A 13974-nucleotide genomic window follows, 5' to 3' on the forward strand; every position below is an offset into this window, starting at 1 on the left:
GAGCCAGCAGGTGGCCACGTTCTTTGCGATTACACGGTAACCGGGTGAAGCAGGTTTTTTTTTTATTTCCATTCATTGTCTGCACATGCACCATGTTGGTTTGGACGCCCAAAACATTGGCTGAATGTATTGACTGTAATTAGCAAAGGTGATTCTAATCCATACTTACTATCAGACATGGTCATGAACCATTCCCGCAATGTTTTGGACATACAATATGGCGGTGGAGAGGTATAAAGTGACTTAAAATACTAGAGAGCATGCCGTCTCCTGGCAATTCCTAACTCCATGGTTTTATGGGGGAAGGGGGGGGGGGGGGGGGGTTAGAAATCCTGATCTGTGTTTGGGAAACGGATAAATTCTCGGACCAACTCTGAAAATGTTGAAGAATTCGATTCATGTCCGACAATCGGGCTCTGTCTTAGCTTTGCAATCGCAAACAATAGTGAGGGAAATTATGGCGTTCGGTGGACCTCTTGAGCAGGTTTAGGTTCGTGAATTGGCATGTGAAATGTCTAAAACTGCGTCAGTGAACGAATTGAGGTTTAACGCTTCTTAGACATTGCAATCATTGGAGACTATCAGGGGTGATGACATTTGAATGGAGCGTTGACAGAATGAATGACTGGGAGAAATGTGAGTGTCCAATGAAAACATCAACGATGTTTTCCAGTTGCAGAATATCTGGGATTGACTCCGCCGGGAATCAAACCCGAACACCCTTGGTGGAAGGCGTATGATAAGACCACTCGACCACCGTGGCCCTTTGATATCGAGGGTTCAGGGTCGAAACCGTGTTGTAGGGCACTGACGTAATGTGTTCGATTAGAGTTCCTTAGGGGGGCTAAGATGAAAAACTGAGATTTAAGGCACTATACACCCTTTCAGAAGTTCTGGAACACCTCTGACCGGGAGGGCAGGGAAAACCCACTGGTTCGCTGGTGCATGGGCAATTTCAGAAAATTATTAGTTGTGTGTTATTTTTGACATTTCTTTCCCAAAGCTTAAGTTGTTTGGAGTGAACAAAAAAACGAACTTGATAAACAAATCGTACTCAACTAAACAACAGCAAATAATAGTACCTACTTATTTCTCTTAACAGAAGAGTTATAGTTAACCGAAAAATGAATAAAAAACATTGTTTCATTGAACTTATTCGTATGTTCTTGTATATATTTTTTAATAATGTTAAGATTGGGGATAAACTTGTTCGTAAGGATAGCCCATTTAATTTAATTCAGTTTTATTTGCTACTAATATTTACACACACACACACAAGGATGTTAGTCTGTATGTATGAAATTGATAAAATCGGTCACCGTTTGACCAATCGCCATTAAATCTGGCACATCGAAGTGTTTTTTCATGGAGAATGTTTTTATGCTATCCATTTTTTGTATCTCGCCGCTAGAAGGGGCTGCAGCGCATCAACTTCGAAACCGTTCAACCGATTGCCACAGTAAACAGAAAATCGTAGATCATAGACATAACAACAATTGTGTGTCATTTTTTAATGTCCACCACACTGTCATATAACGATATCAATTTGATTTTTAACTCGCGGGCAATATATCATCATGTGTTCAGCCTGAGTACTGCAGCTAGTTACTAATTAAATGACCACACTTAATGTCCGTGCACAAATCACCAAGTATCTTTCTAGTCCACAGTTGACACTCCTCACTGGAGCTAGGCTCAGCAGTGGTTCGCCCCTTACCTCGCGCCTGTCCACACACACAGTCTCGCGCCACTCGGTCACACTCGCACGATCCCGCCGCTCGCCCAACTCGCACTTCACTCAACTCGCCTGTTGGAACTCCCGTGGAGGCCGGCGTCTTTCTGGGACTGACTGGAGTAGTGACGTGTCGCGTCTAACCGGGCCGACTCGATGCTCGAAGCGTCCAGAACAGCGGCGCTTATTCACGCCACTCCACGCAAAGGCCTCAGTAAGCCCGCGGAATTCCCAAGCCGCTAAGGGATAGATGACAGCGCCGAGGACGGAGGGCGTCGAGGCTGGGCCGCCATAATCCTCAATGGTCAGTGGCATTGCGGGGCTGCCAGGACGCTCAGGTACCTGGCGCGCGTCGCGTCCGTTCCTCCCACGTTCGTAACAATAATATAACAACTTGTTAACAGTCTCACCTAAGGTCATTTCTGTTTGTAGATGGCACAAGCTAGCATATACATACAAGTTAATACTCAAATTATTAACGGAAATTAATATTTAATATATTATAATGTAGTCTTGGGCCGTGCGAGTTCTGTATGGGCTCTGGTAGCTGCCGCGCGAGACGTTCAACAGTTTCCTCTTGTTGTCGAAAGCGTTGCGCTGACTTGCAGTGTGTGTGAGCCCTTGGTGGAGAGGACGATACAGGGAGGTCATCGTGCGTGAGTAAGGGAGAACGTGATGAACGACGGAAGAGAGCAGAATTATATTTTTAGCGAATCCGAAGATAGACTGGTAATGGTTTCACGGCGACGCGCTTTAGAAGACATACTTTAATAGTTAAGAGGCAGATAGTAACGAGTACAGTCGGTTGCATATCCAATAGTGAGAGATACTACACTCGGATTGAGTACATTGGGGCGGTTCAAAGCTAGAAAGAGTAGGAACACCCAACGACCTAATTTGTAAAGTGCATATCCTTGCGAAAGCAATAAATAGTGTATTTAATGAACCGACAAGCATGTAGGTAATACAGGATGTCCATAATAGAATGCCCCAGTTTCAATGGTATATTACAACAGTTTAACTTTTCAAATCATACATTAAATTGAAAGTAAACTAACGTAGTTTTTCTTACGAATGTTATAATATATGAACAATGTATATGAATGTATAATATGTGTACCTGTAGTTATACGGCACACATCCAACCTTAAGTCCAATTCTTCACACACTTTGGTGAACACGTCTGGAGTAATTGAACCAATAGCCTCTTCAATTCTGTGTCACAACTCTAGCGAATCATTAGGTAGCGACAGATCGTAGACACGGTCTTTTGGAAAGCCCCAAAGGAAGAAAGAATTGCATGTTATGTCAGGTGAATGTGGAGGCCAGCGAAAAGAGCTCTGTCGACTCGGCCATTACGACCAATCAACGGTCAGAGACTTCGACGTTCAACCACTCTCTTACAAGAGATTCCAATGGGGAGGAGCTTAATCCTGTTGCCAAATAGTTCAATAGGTTCACCCTCTACTGATGGGGGAAAGAGCCAATCTTTCAACATATCCAGATAAGCAAGTAAGAAAACAAAGCAGTACCTACTCACGCATGCGCTTATCTAAAACTGTTAAGAGTTATTCTTTGTGACCTTACACAACACTCTACAATGCTTACAGTTGATTACTATTAAAATTTATAACAGGGATATTATTTTATGGACATCTTGTACTTGAGTACGCCTTACGACTTTCTGGACTAAGGCAAATCCTTAATCGATAAGTTAAAAGATACGGAATCTCTCTCCCTATACAATCCCGACCTTCCCCCTATCTAATCTTCTATCCTACCCCATCCCCTTTCTTCAGGGGCGGCTCCAGGGCCGAGATTGCTCAGGGCCCTGCGACTATCAGCCCCCCCCCCCCCTCCCTCCCCCGGCCCGCCCTTCTGCCATTAACACTAGTAATATAAATTGCTTGTGATTAAACTGATAGATTACTATTTGTTATATGACTTTCATGTGTTTCATTAGAATTTAGTAATGCTAAACTGTTCATTATGGTTTTTATTTATTTTTATATTCTAAACTTGAAAACAATGTTGAAATTTGAAGTCCTGATTGACTTAAAATACGTTATTAAATATTATTTTTTAAATGTTCCACCTTTTTTCTGAGGGGTATGTTAAAACCCCTTTCTAAAATATCAGAGCCCTGCAAAGTAAATGGCCCAGGGCCCCACAAATTCTGGTGCCACCACTGCCTCCTTACCAGAATTAGTCTGGTGGTGTCAGAATAAACGGTCACGCTCACTCAGCCAAAATATAATCTTTACAGTTATTAGCAAATAAATTAGTACTTAATGATGATGATACTAAATGCATGAAGTCAATTTAACAAATTTAATAAGCTCTGAAGCAATGGTGATTATTTAACTAATTTTACCTCAAAAAAGGTTTCTTGGTGTATACTTTGGCAGGAGTGAAAATTTAATAATTACTTATCAATATTGGTTATCCTTAAAAGAAAAAAAAGAGCACTGAGAACTTTATTTTATTTTAAATAAAAGAGCCAAGACTCGTATTGGAGGATGTTCAGAAAGTAAAAATAAATGTTACTGTTGTCTAGCCCAAATATTTATGAAGTCCTTCCACAGCTCCTTTATAATAAACCTAGAAAAGTTTCATTGCAGTATCTAAATTCCATTAGTGTATTTATTTTAAAGATTTCTAATTCTTGTCTAATTCCATATGATTTTCCTATTGTTTCAGCTGGCATTTTGTTCTTCTACGTCTGTTTTTATTCTGCTTTGGCTGCGCTGTTTGCGATATGCATGCAGGTTCTTCTGCTAACTGTCAACGACGAGCAGCCGCGATGGACACTGGACAACTCTCTCATCGGCACCAGCCCAGGTAGAGTGCCTGGTTAACCATCACTTTTTACAGCATACTGCCCTATCTCTTCAGGCATGGTGACCCGTGCAGCTTCCTGTTTTTGTGTGTGTGTTCCACGTGTTCTTCAAGGTGTACCGTGGAACGCCCATTTCAAAACCTTCAGATTTTAGTACACCCTACTACCTTTTACTCCTCACCAGGTGATTAAAAATAGTTTGATGCCAACATAAAGCTAATTTGTATGCAAATGTTTCTACCTCTACTAGTCCACTGTATTGACATGTAAAGTATGGCAATTCACAGTGTAAGTCTCATTAGTGATGCCTTGACGCATGCTAGCGTATTCTCTAGAAAAAAACTCAGCTGCATTGTTTTGAGTTTTTTTACATATCCCTGCAGTTAAGTTGTTTACTGTTGAATCTAAAAAAAAACATGGAAAAGTGAATGACTAATATTACCTAGTCAATGTAAAAACTCTTAAACTTAAAATGACATGCAACATTTTAATTTGATAAAGATTCTGGTGGTGTATAATTTACATATCGGTGAACAGGCATTTCTGCTGTTAAAAATAATGGATTGTGCACACACATGCATGCATATGCGTAAACATGCTAGGTGGAATACGGAGTTAAGGGGTTATATCTGGCTTCACGAGGAGCAAGTCTTTGGACGAGGTCATGTAGTATGTGGCGGTGTGAAGATGGAAAAATCGCAGCGAAATGAATCCATTCAAAAACTAAGTAATGTAGTGGAAAAAACATTTTCCAGCTTTTTTTTCCATCTAGATAGTGCTATTTTTTTTTCCTCCGTAGACTTTATCATCACTCTTATTTGGTCAGGCAGCAAAATGTCTACTCATATTCAGGAGGTCATAGCTTCGATTCAATGTGGTTTTCTCACAAAGTGGTTGTCCACCCTATCTCGGTGGGAAATTTTTGTTCAAATATTTTTTTAATTTGTACCTTCTCCTTTTTATAATTAAATAGTTGCAGCAATAAGTATTAAGTTGCCGATCAGAATCTAAAGAGAAGATAAAAAAAGAGAAGATAAATAAGTGTTTAATAATCGTTGAACTATGGTTGTGTTAGTATTTATTACTATTATTTTTACACTAATAGATGAATTATGATTTCATTTTAGATTTCATCAGAGTTGATCTGGACTTGTTTGGTGTGTTATTCATATGTACCACTTAGTACAGTAATTATTGTGTTTAATTATTTTTGACAGGTCTTGGCTTTCGTCCCATCACTAAAGACGTTGAGCATGGTGGTTCTCTCATTTGGTACGATGGGAAAAATGAATCACAAATCAAAATATGGAAGGATAGACTGGATGAGTTTTTGGAAAGTGAGTACACAAACTTAATTCAGCATTCACTCTTCTGCATGAGTGTATATTCTAGTTGAGGCATGGTTTTAATGACAATTATTTTGATTAGCACCCTTGTACTAAGGATTAAAGTATTAGTTCAGGGGCAAGATAAATATAATGATTGTTTAATATTGCAATTCTTATTAAAGAAAAAAAGAGGATTTGTAATGACTATTAAAAGAGCACAAAATAGTGTTTATTGTTATTACTATTTTATCTCTTTTATTGAGAATTTTATTGTTTTGTTTGAACTGAACATAGATAAGTGGGCTTTTTATTTTAGGCCTACTGGTGGAGTTGGTATTTATTTCATTAGCAAGTTATTTTTTAGATGAGTTGGGAATTTCTAAATTTTTTCCTTTATCAGGTGTAGTGCTTTAATTTTATACTGATTTTTTACTCTCATTAGATGTATTACCCTTCATTTCTATTTGAGAAACTGCACTGTCAACTTAGCTGCTTTATTGTATTTTGTCCCACCAACCACGTCAAATAATCCTCTGAGAATCAAGATTGTGTTTAAAAAAAAATCATTGTGTTGTGTTCATAGTAGCTTGTCAAATTAATCCTTTTGCTTATCATAAGCCATTTTGAGTGGAAAATTTCTCTGCATCCTTTTGAGCTGGATTACTGTGAACCAGTGCTAAACAATAACAGAATCTTCTTTAGGGAAGAAAGCATGACTGTTTACTCTCTTGTGTTTATATATGCTCACAGGAGCCCTCAAATGATTCAAAGAAACTTGTTATAAAAAAAAAATGTGTGATTTATTTTCTCCACATAGCTGTTAAACTTCATAACATGCAGTTGTTACAATTGCAATATAAAACTTTGGGATCTTGATTACAAAGAGATATAGTTAGATAAATACTAAAGCTTATAGTTATGTTAAAGATTAGAACACCACTTTCTCAAGACTTTAACATTACATCAGCTGAAGCAAAAAAAAAAAAAAAAAAAAAACAGTTTCCTTGAAAATCTAAGGGCTTTGACAGCCATTACAAGAAGCCCTGCCAAGAAGTACTTATTACTTTCCAGGCTCCATGACTAATGGACATAAAATAATTCCCTGAAACCTAACTGCATAAATGATATAAATATGATCAAACAGATCCAGGGACAATAATTGCCCGAGGTCTACACGATAGTAACAAGCAAACACTATGTAGGGAAAGTCAAATCAGGGATGCTCTACTCAACATGATTAACAAGAGGCCAGGTCAAACTTACATTGGACAGAACGCAAATGTCTTTTAAGGCAGAAACAGGACGTGATCGCCAACAAGGTGTGGTAAAACATTAAACTCGTAAGATAAGGCGAAAGCATTATGCAAACAAGAGATCAAGAACAACTAGTGCCGCACACGTGCATGGGTAACACATATGACAACTTAAAAGTACAAGCTAAAACAAAATGCCAACAGGCAAAACAGACTTGGGCAGGGACGCATCAACAAACCAACTTTATCGTGTCTAATTTAAAGTTCATGTAAAATAAAAATAAAATAATTTAAAAAAAACTGGCGACTTGCTTCTTCATGCATGCAATGCACCAAGGCCGTGTGAGTGGCTAAGTGCACATTACAAGGCCAGCCAAACCAAACCACAAAGGTCATGGGGCATAAAAATGCTGTACGAATGCCACGTGGCTTCATAATAACTGAAAAACATCTGAAGATTCAAAAAACAAAGCTGAGGCCACTAGTAGAATGTTACCCTGTAAGGATATTTTGAAGTGTAGTTCCAAACAGTAATTCAGAAGAAAAAAGTTAATTAAGAAGCTAAACATTAAGTTGCTTGACGTTATGCTGCAAAACGAAAACACAAGTTAGCTTGAAGCTTAGCAACTACAGTGACCTACATGCTACATGTCCAGAGCTACTTGAAGAAGAAGGTCTCCAGAGATGTGTAATGCTAAAGGACACAACTAGCCCCACTCTGCATATGCACAAAGGTAAATTATGGGAAAACCGAACTCTAGGAATGAAGGGGGTTTGAACCACAAGATAGTCTCTCATCTGGGAGGATATCATTGAGGCCAGCGCACACAGTTTGAAGTCACCGAGCCAGCTCGCTTTGTAACTGCAGTTTAGTAAATAAGTAGTTGGTAAATTTCTCTTCATAATTGTGGCCAAGAATCCAACAGTATTTCTTTATAAAATGAAATTCAAAGAGCACTAGGAAAGGATAAGGTTTTACACTACATGGTTGCTGTTTAAAAGACCTAAGAGGACTCCAAACTTTCGGTACTGATTCAGTGTTTGTCAATTGTAATTTAAGCCAGAGTTTGGGTGTAAACATTACCATGACTGTAAAGCACTAGCAGACAATGCAATTTAATATCCCAAGGTGAACTAGCTTAACCAACTTATATAGTTCATTTGACCTTTGGCACACACAGATTATAATTCATATTTGAGGCAGAGATAAGTGAATAATGGATGACTTTTCGGTACTTAACATTTATTGTTTCAGTTGATGCTATAGCATGCACTAAACACAATTTTTGAATTGAATGAGCCAAAAGTAAATAGGTCACAAGAAGCCAGCAAAACAACTAGAAATATAGGATTGGAAGGAAAGCGTAGCAGCATCTAGACCAGAGGTTCCCAGACTTTTTTTTCTCATAGACCACTTTCAAAATTTAGCTGGTTCCGGTGGACCCCTGCAGCTACATTTCTACCATATTCCCAAAACTCAACAAAAATGTGAAGATTATATCTAACTATGGAAATTTTCATTGCTGCTGAGTTCCAACCACGAATTAATAGTTTTCGAGAAAAAAAGTGAGAATTGATTGGTTAGTTAATTAATTAATTGATTGATTGTGCTGTGAGTGGATGTCAAAAAAGTAAAGTTGGCCAATCAAAAAAGTGATTCCATCCAACTTTACTTTTTTGACATTTACTCACAGCACAAGGAACCAATCAATTTTCACTTATTTCATTTAGAAAACTCCCCATTTGGAGTGGTAAAAATAAAAAGAAAAATAGTACATATATTTTTTTTATCTTTTATTTATTTAAATATGTAATTATTACACTATTAATTATTAGTGTTATCATATTACATTGTAATTTGATAACAGTCATAATATAATTAAAATTAAACATTAACAACGTAACGTAACTTCTACAATGACAATCACAAAATAGTCATAATTTTAATGGGCGGGATGTACTTGATGGATTGACAGCAAATTATCGATATTTGGCTTCAGTTTTGTTAGAAATATCCGCAAATCTCCCCGTTCCGTGATATTCAATCCGCTCCTCTTTTTGTTAAAAGGTTTGTAACGACACTAAAACTTTTTTCAACAAGATATGATGAGGGAAACACTATCAAAAGCTTTCTCGCAATCCTCCACAGTCCAAGATATTTTTCGGGTATTTCTGCTTGCAGCCAAAATGTTTGATACACTTTTTTAAATTTCACCTTCAGCTTCTCATTAGTGCTAAGCTTGAGTAGCTCCTGTTGTAATATCACATTCTCCATTTCCATTTCATCAAATGGATTTATGATCCATGGTGGTATTTCCATCATCAGAATATCTTCAAATCTAATTTTGAAGTAATCATGCAGGGCAATTAAATGTTGAACGTATGTCTGGATATCCTCATCAAGGCATTCTACTTGTGACAAGTTTGAAAACTGGGAAAATTTGTGCCGACTAATAGTTTTCTTCATAAATTTCAATTTTCCAAGAAAAGCTAAAATTACACCCTTTGTTTTTATTAAATTGAGGCTGTCCCCTTGTAATTGTAAGTTAATGTTATTAATAAATTTTATGAACAAATCTGTGAAATACGCTATGTCTGCTTTCAAATTGATCAGGTTTTCTTTTAAATCTGGATCTTTACTATCTGTAAACTCTAAAACTGATTCAAGAAGTGAGTAAAATCTTGTTAAACATGTACCTTTTGACAGCCAGCGTACGTCAGTATGTAAGAGCAATTGTTCAAAGTCTTCATCATTTTCATCGCAATTGTGCAAATAACCGCATATTCAATGCATTGCTTCTTATTTTGTTAACTGCATTAATCACAAATTGAAGCAATCGGTGCAATCTACCGGTATCACTCAAATTTTTTGCTACTAGTTGTTGTTGGTGGATGACCCAGTGAATTGCAGTTACCTCTGGTATAATTATTTTAAGATGGCTTATAAACCCACGATATCACCCGACCATGGCAGGAGCTCCATCTGTTGCCACCGAAATAAAGTTTGTGAATGGAATCGATTTTTCCTTTAAAAAAAATCACTCAGGACATTAAATATTGATTCACCTTTAGTGTCTGTCTCCAAAGTGTTTGCGAATAGTAGCTCTTCATGAATTTCTTCGTCCATAACAAATTGAACATATGCCAATAATAATGCTTCATTACTAGGTAAAGTTGTTTTGTCCAGTTGAATAGAAAAATGAGTTGTTTGTAGATAATTACACAAAAGAAACTTTCAATATCAAGAGTTAATTTCATCAATACGTCTTTGTACAGTGTTGTTACTATAAGGAATCCTTTTGAGTATGTCAAATGGAGATTTGTGCAGAACAGTTTTTAAAACCTCTTCAACAGCAAGTAAAATTAACTGTAGTCCCAATTGTGTGCGGTTTTCCAGATTTTGCTATAAGTAATGAGAGATTGTAAGATGCCCGTAAGCCATCATCGTTACTTTCAGATGTTAAAGCGAACATACTGTGCACGGTGGATCTCTTTTCATTCATTTTTTCCTTTAATGCTTGAAAATATTTCAAATCTTTACCTATTTTATCAGGATGACACCTTCTTAGATGATCTTCGAGCTTCGATGGTTTCATAGAGTCATTGCTCAAAACTTTGTTTTTTAAAAGGCATATGGTCAATCGCTTGTCTGCCTTTGATGGAAGAAAACCAAATTTTAAATAATCAACACTATACTGTCGACATTTCTTCTTAGATTCAGCCATGTTTCGTATCGGTTACCTACCTGTAAATGTAAATAAAAAAAACTTTGTTTTAGTAATCATAAGGCAATCTCAACAAGATATGGCTATTTTAGTAAAATAGGAATACCTAATTAATTATTGCAATGAAATAAACAAAGTACCGACAAACTGATTCTAATTATTAAAAGCAATAAATCGCTTTATAAAAATGTATTATGCATCTTAATCCATAATAGAGTTTTATGAATACAGTTGAACCGATTTTAATGTAATGTGACATTTTTTCATAAATATATTTTTATATATTTCTGTAAATTTGATAGAAAATACATTTAAATAATATTTTGATATAAAAGCTGAGCTATTATAATTATTTATTTATTACTTTGATGCATGTTACGGGTACGTAAAGACGCGTACAGTTTGTGAAAATATATTTAATTAAGTCATTTAGCGTTAGGATCCTGAAATATTTACAATCGTACAAGTCAATCATAATATATTTCTCCTCTAGTGAACCATCACACCGTTGGGTAAAAAAAAATTACTAATAAAGTAGGGACAAAATGTTCAACCTATCTCGGCTTTCTGTTCTTTTATGGAAGTATCTAATAATGACTCTGTTTAGTATTTAATTTTTAATACGTACCTACCACATGCAAACATTACAAATATACTTATTACAACATAACATAAAAGTATGTATAACAAATAGGTAGGTGAATCCTTACTTTTTCCGACACTGGCAAACACTAACATCGATTCACTTAACTTTACTTTTTGAAATTCCGGAAACAATTTAGTAACGTTTATCCTTGGCATTCGTATTTAAATTGGTAAAGAATCAAACAAGTTCATGCAAGATTGCAAGCACACACACCACCAGTCGTATTTCGTCCCTTTGAACGTCTGAACAAGCGTTGCGGATGGCGGCGGCAGCGCTTTGCATGTCTAGACACGTTGTACTGAATATGGAGTATGCAAGTTTTTACAAGTAACAGTCTCTCAGCTTCTTAAAATATTATCTGCCTACATTGGTAGGTGAAGTCAAACCAACATTTTAGTTCTTCACTATAGAAAGCAGATAAATATTCGTGGACCCCCGCTCTTTGTCACGCCAACGTAGACCCCCGTCAAGTCTCCCGTGGACCCCTAAGGGTCCACCTGGACCACTTTGGGAACTAAGGATCTAGACAACATCAAAACAAATCCAATTAGCTTATTTTTAACCTTCTTTCAGCACTCCCAAACAATAGGGGGAAATATCTTTTAAAAATATACCGACAGGAGGGAGAACCTGTACATTACAATTTATGTCAATCACAAAGAGATAACTTTTCTGCTAAATGTGCTTATGAATATCAAACAAAAGTAAATAAATGCCTTATTATTTTTAAATTGAGGTTATTAAATAGTTTGGGACAGTAATTGACCAGGGTCTATTGTGTCATACCGGGGTTTGTTAGATGTGATGTGGGGGGAAAAAATGGAAAAGTGGCTGGGATTGGAACCCGGGTCCTCAGGAATGTAAGTCCAGGATCTTACCACTGCACCACCATGCTCCGTCTCACACGGTGGTCCTGACTGTCATGCAGAGGCCACTCCAGAGTGGGATGATCGCGCAGGGCCCTATATCTAGCACCAGTTCTTTTATTACCGACACACCTGACATGTAATATTGTAGAATGCTACTCATTTTGTAATATAAACTTAAGTTATTCAAATTATTAATAATGCTAAAATGAATGGTTCCACATCAAAATGTTGCAAGTGCCATTTCTTGAAATGAAAGTTTATTTAATTAAAACACTTAAACACCAGTTTGTGTAAGCTTTCCTGTAAAAGTTGTAAAATGATACTTGAACTTTTGAAATCTTTACAAGAGAGCATAAACAAAGTGGTTTTTTTTACAACATTTTGGTTCTATAAACGTATATTTCAAGAAATGGTACAGCATTTTGGTGTGGCACCCTTCAAATCATCTTTCTTTCTTTCTTCTTCTTATTATTATTAATATAAATTTATGATTTTAACATACATGAATCATGATTTGCTCAAATGCATCAGTCACCATTTTGACTATTTTTACATTTTCAGCCGATGATATAACACTGTTGTAGAGCTATCAGTTGGTGTTAAAATGGCATCAGTCAAGTGCATTTTTCAGCAAATGAATAGTACACGTAAAATGATTTTTTTTTGAAACTATAGTAGTCCTGGACTGATGCCTATTTAACAAAATACTGATTGAGCCTTAGTGTAGTATTCAATCATTGAGTATGATAGTCAATTGTTGCAGCTTCTCTTTTTTCAGTTCCATTGTTTTATTCTATGTTTTATTTTTTTTTTTCATGGCAGTTATAGTTAAGTTATATATTTTGTACACATTTTATTCTAATAGGAACATGAGTGAAAGTGACAGTGATGTGGGTGTGCCAGAAAAAACTGATTTACTTAAAATTAAATACGAGAGTTGTCTGAAAAGTTTCCGATCCCAACAAAAATTGTAGAATGGTTTGTGCATGCTTTGAAATGTTCTCTCTGATATTTCAGACATCTTGAATGCACAGTTGTTTTTTTTAACAATGTTCATGTTTTTGGGGAAATTGAAAAAAAAATTGAGTATGGAGCCATCATTAAATGTTTGTTTTTGAAAGGATTCATGCCTATGCAAATTGAAGATACGTTGGACGCTATGTACATTAGCCGTACCAGTTTGAGTAATGAACATTTGGGATGGCCAAAACCTGCAACCACTGACGATAACATCGCTTAAGTTCACCAAATGGTGCTAGACAACCGTCAAATTTAGGTTAGAAAAATGATAGAGATTTATTAACATGTCCAGAGATCACATTTGTGACATACTGAATCAAGATTTAGAAATTAGAAACATTTCCACGCTTTGGGTACCATGTTTGCTCTCCGGACCAAAAAGTGTTCGACTGAACATTTTCAATGCTCCGTTGGTGCAGTTTTGGTGCAATAAATTAGAGTTTTGGCACCAATTAACTACTGTAAATGAAACTTTCATTTATCACTACACTCTGGAAACAAAAACTCAGTCTAAACATTTGACTGTGAGTGGGGAATCTGCTTCAAAAAAGGCAAAGATTGT

General features: G+C 36.5%; 1 protein-coding gene across 1 annotated transcript in view; it reads left to right on the forward strand.

Moving 5' to 3' along the window:
- The window catches only part of LOC134544562 (sodium/potassium-transporting ATPase subunit beta-2-like), a 65890-nt gene that overhangs the window by 36893 nt on the left and 15023 nt on the right, over positions 1–13974 (forward strand). The window contains exons 2-3 of the mRNA XM_063388488.1: positions 4433–4573; positions 5789–5908. Of these exons, the coding sequence (XP_063244558.1) occupies positions 4433–4573; positions 5789–5908 (261 nt within the window). The remainder of the gene's footprint in view (positions 1–4432; positions 4574–5788; positions 5909–13974) is intronic.

This window comes from Bacillus rossius, chromosome 1, assembly GCF_032445375.1.
Source record: "Bacillus rossius redtenbacheri isolate Brsri chromosome 1, Brsri_v3, whole genome shotgun sequence".
NCBI lineage: Eukaryota > Metazoa > Arthropoda > Insecta > Phasmatodea > Bacillidae > Bacillus > Bacillus rossius.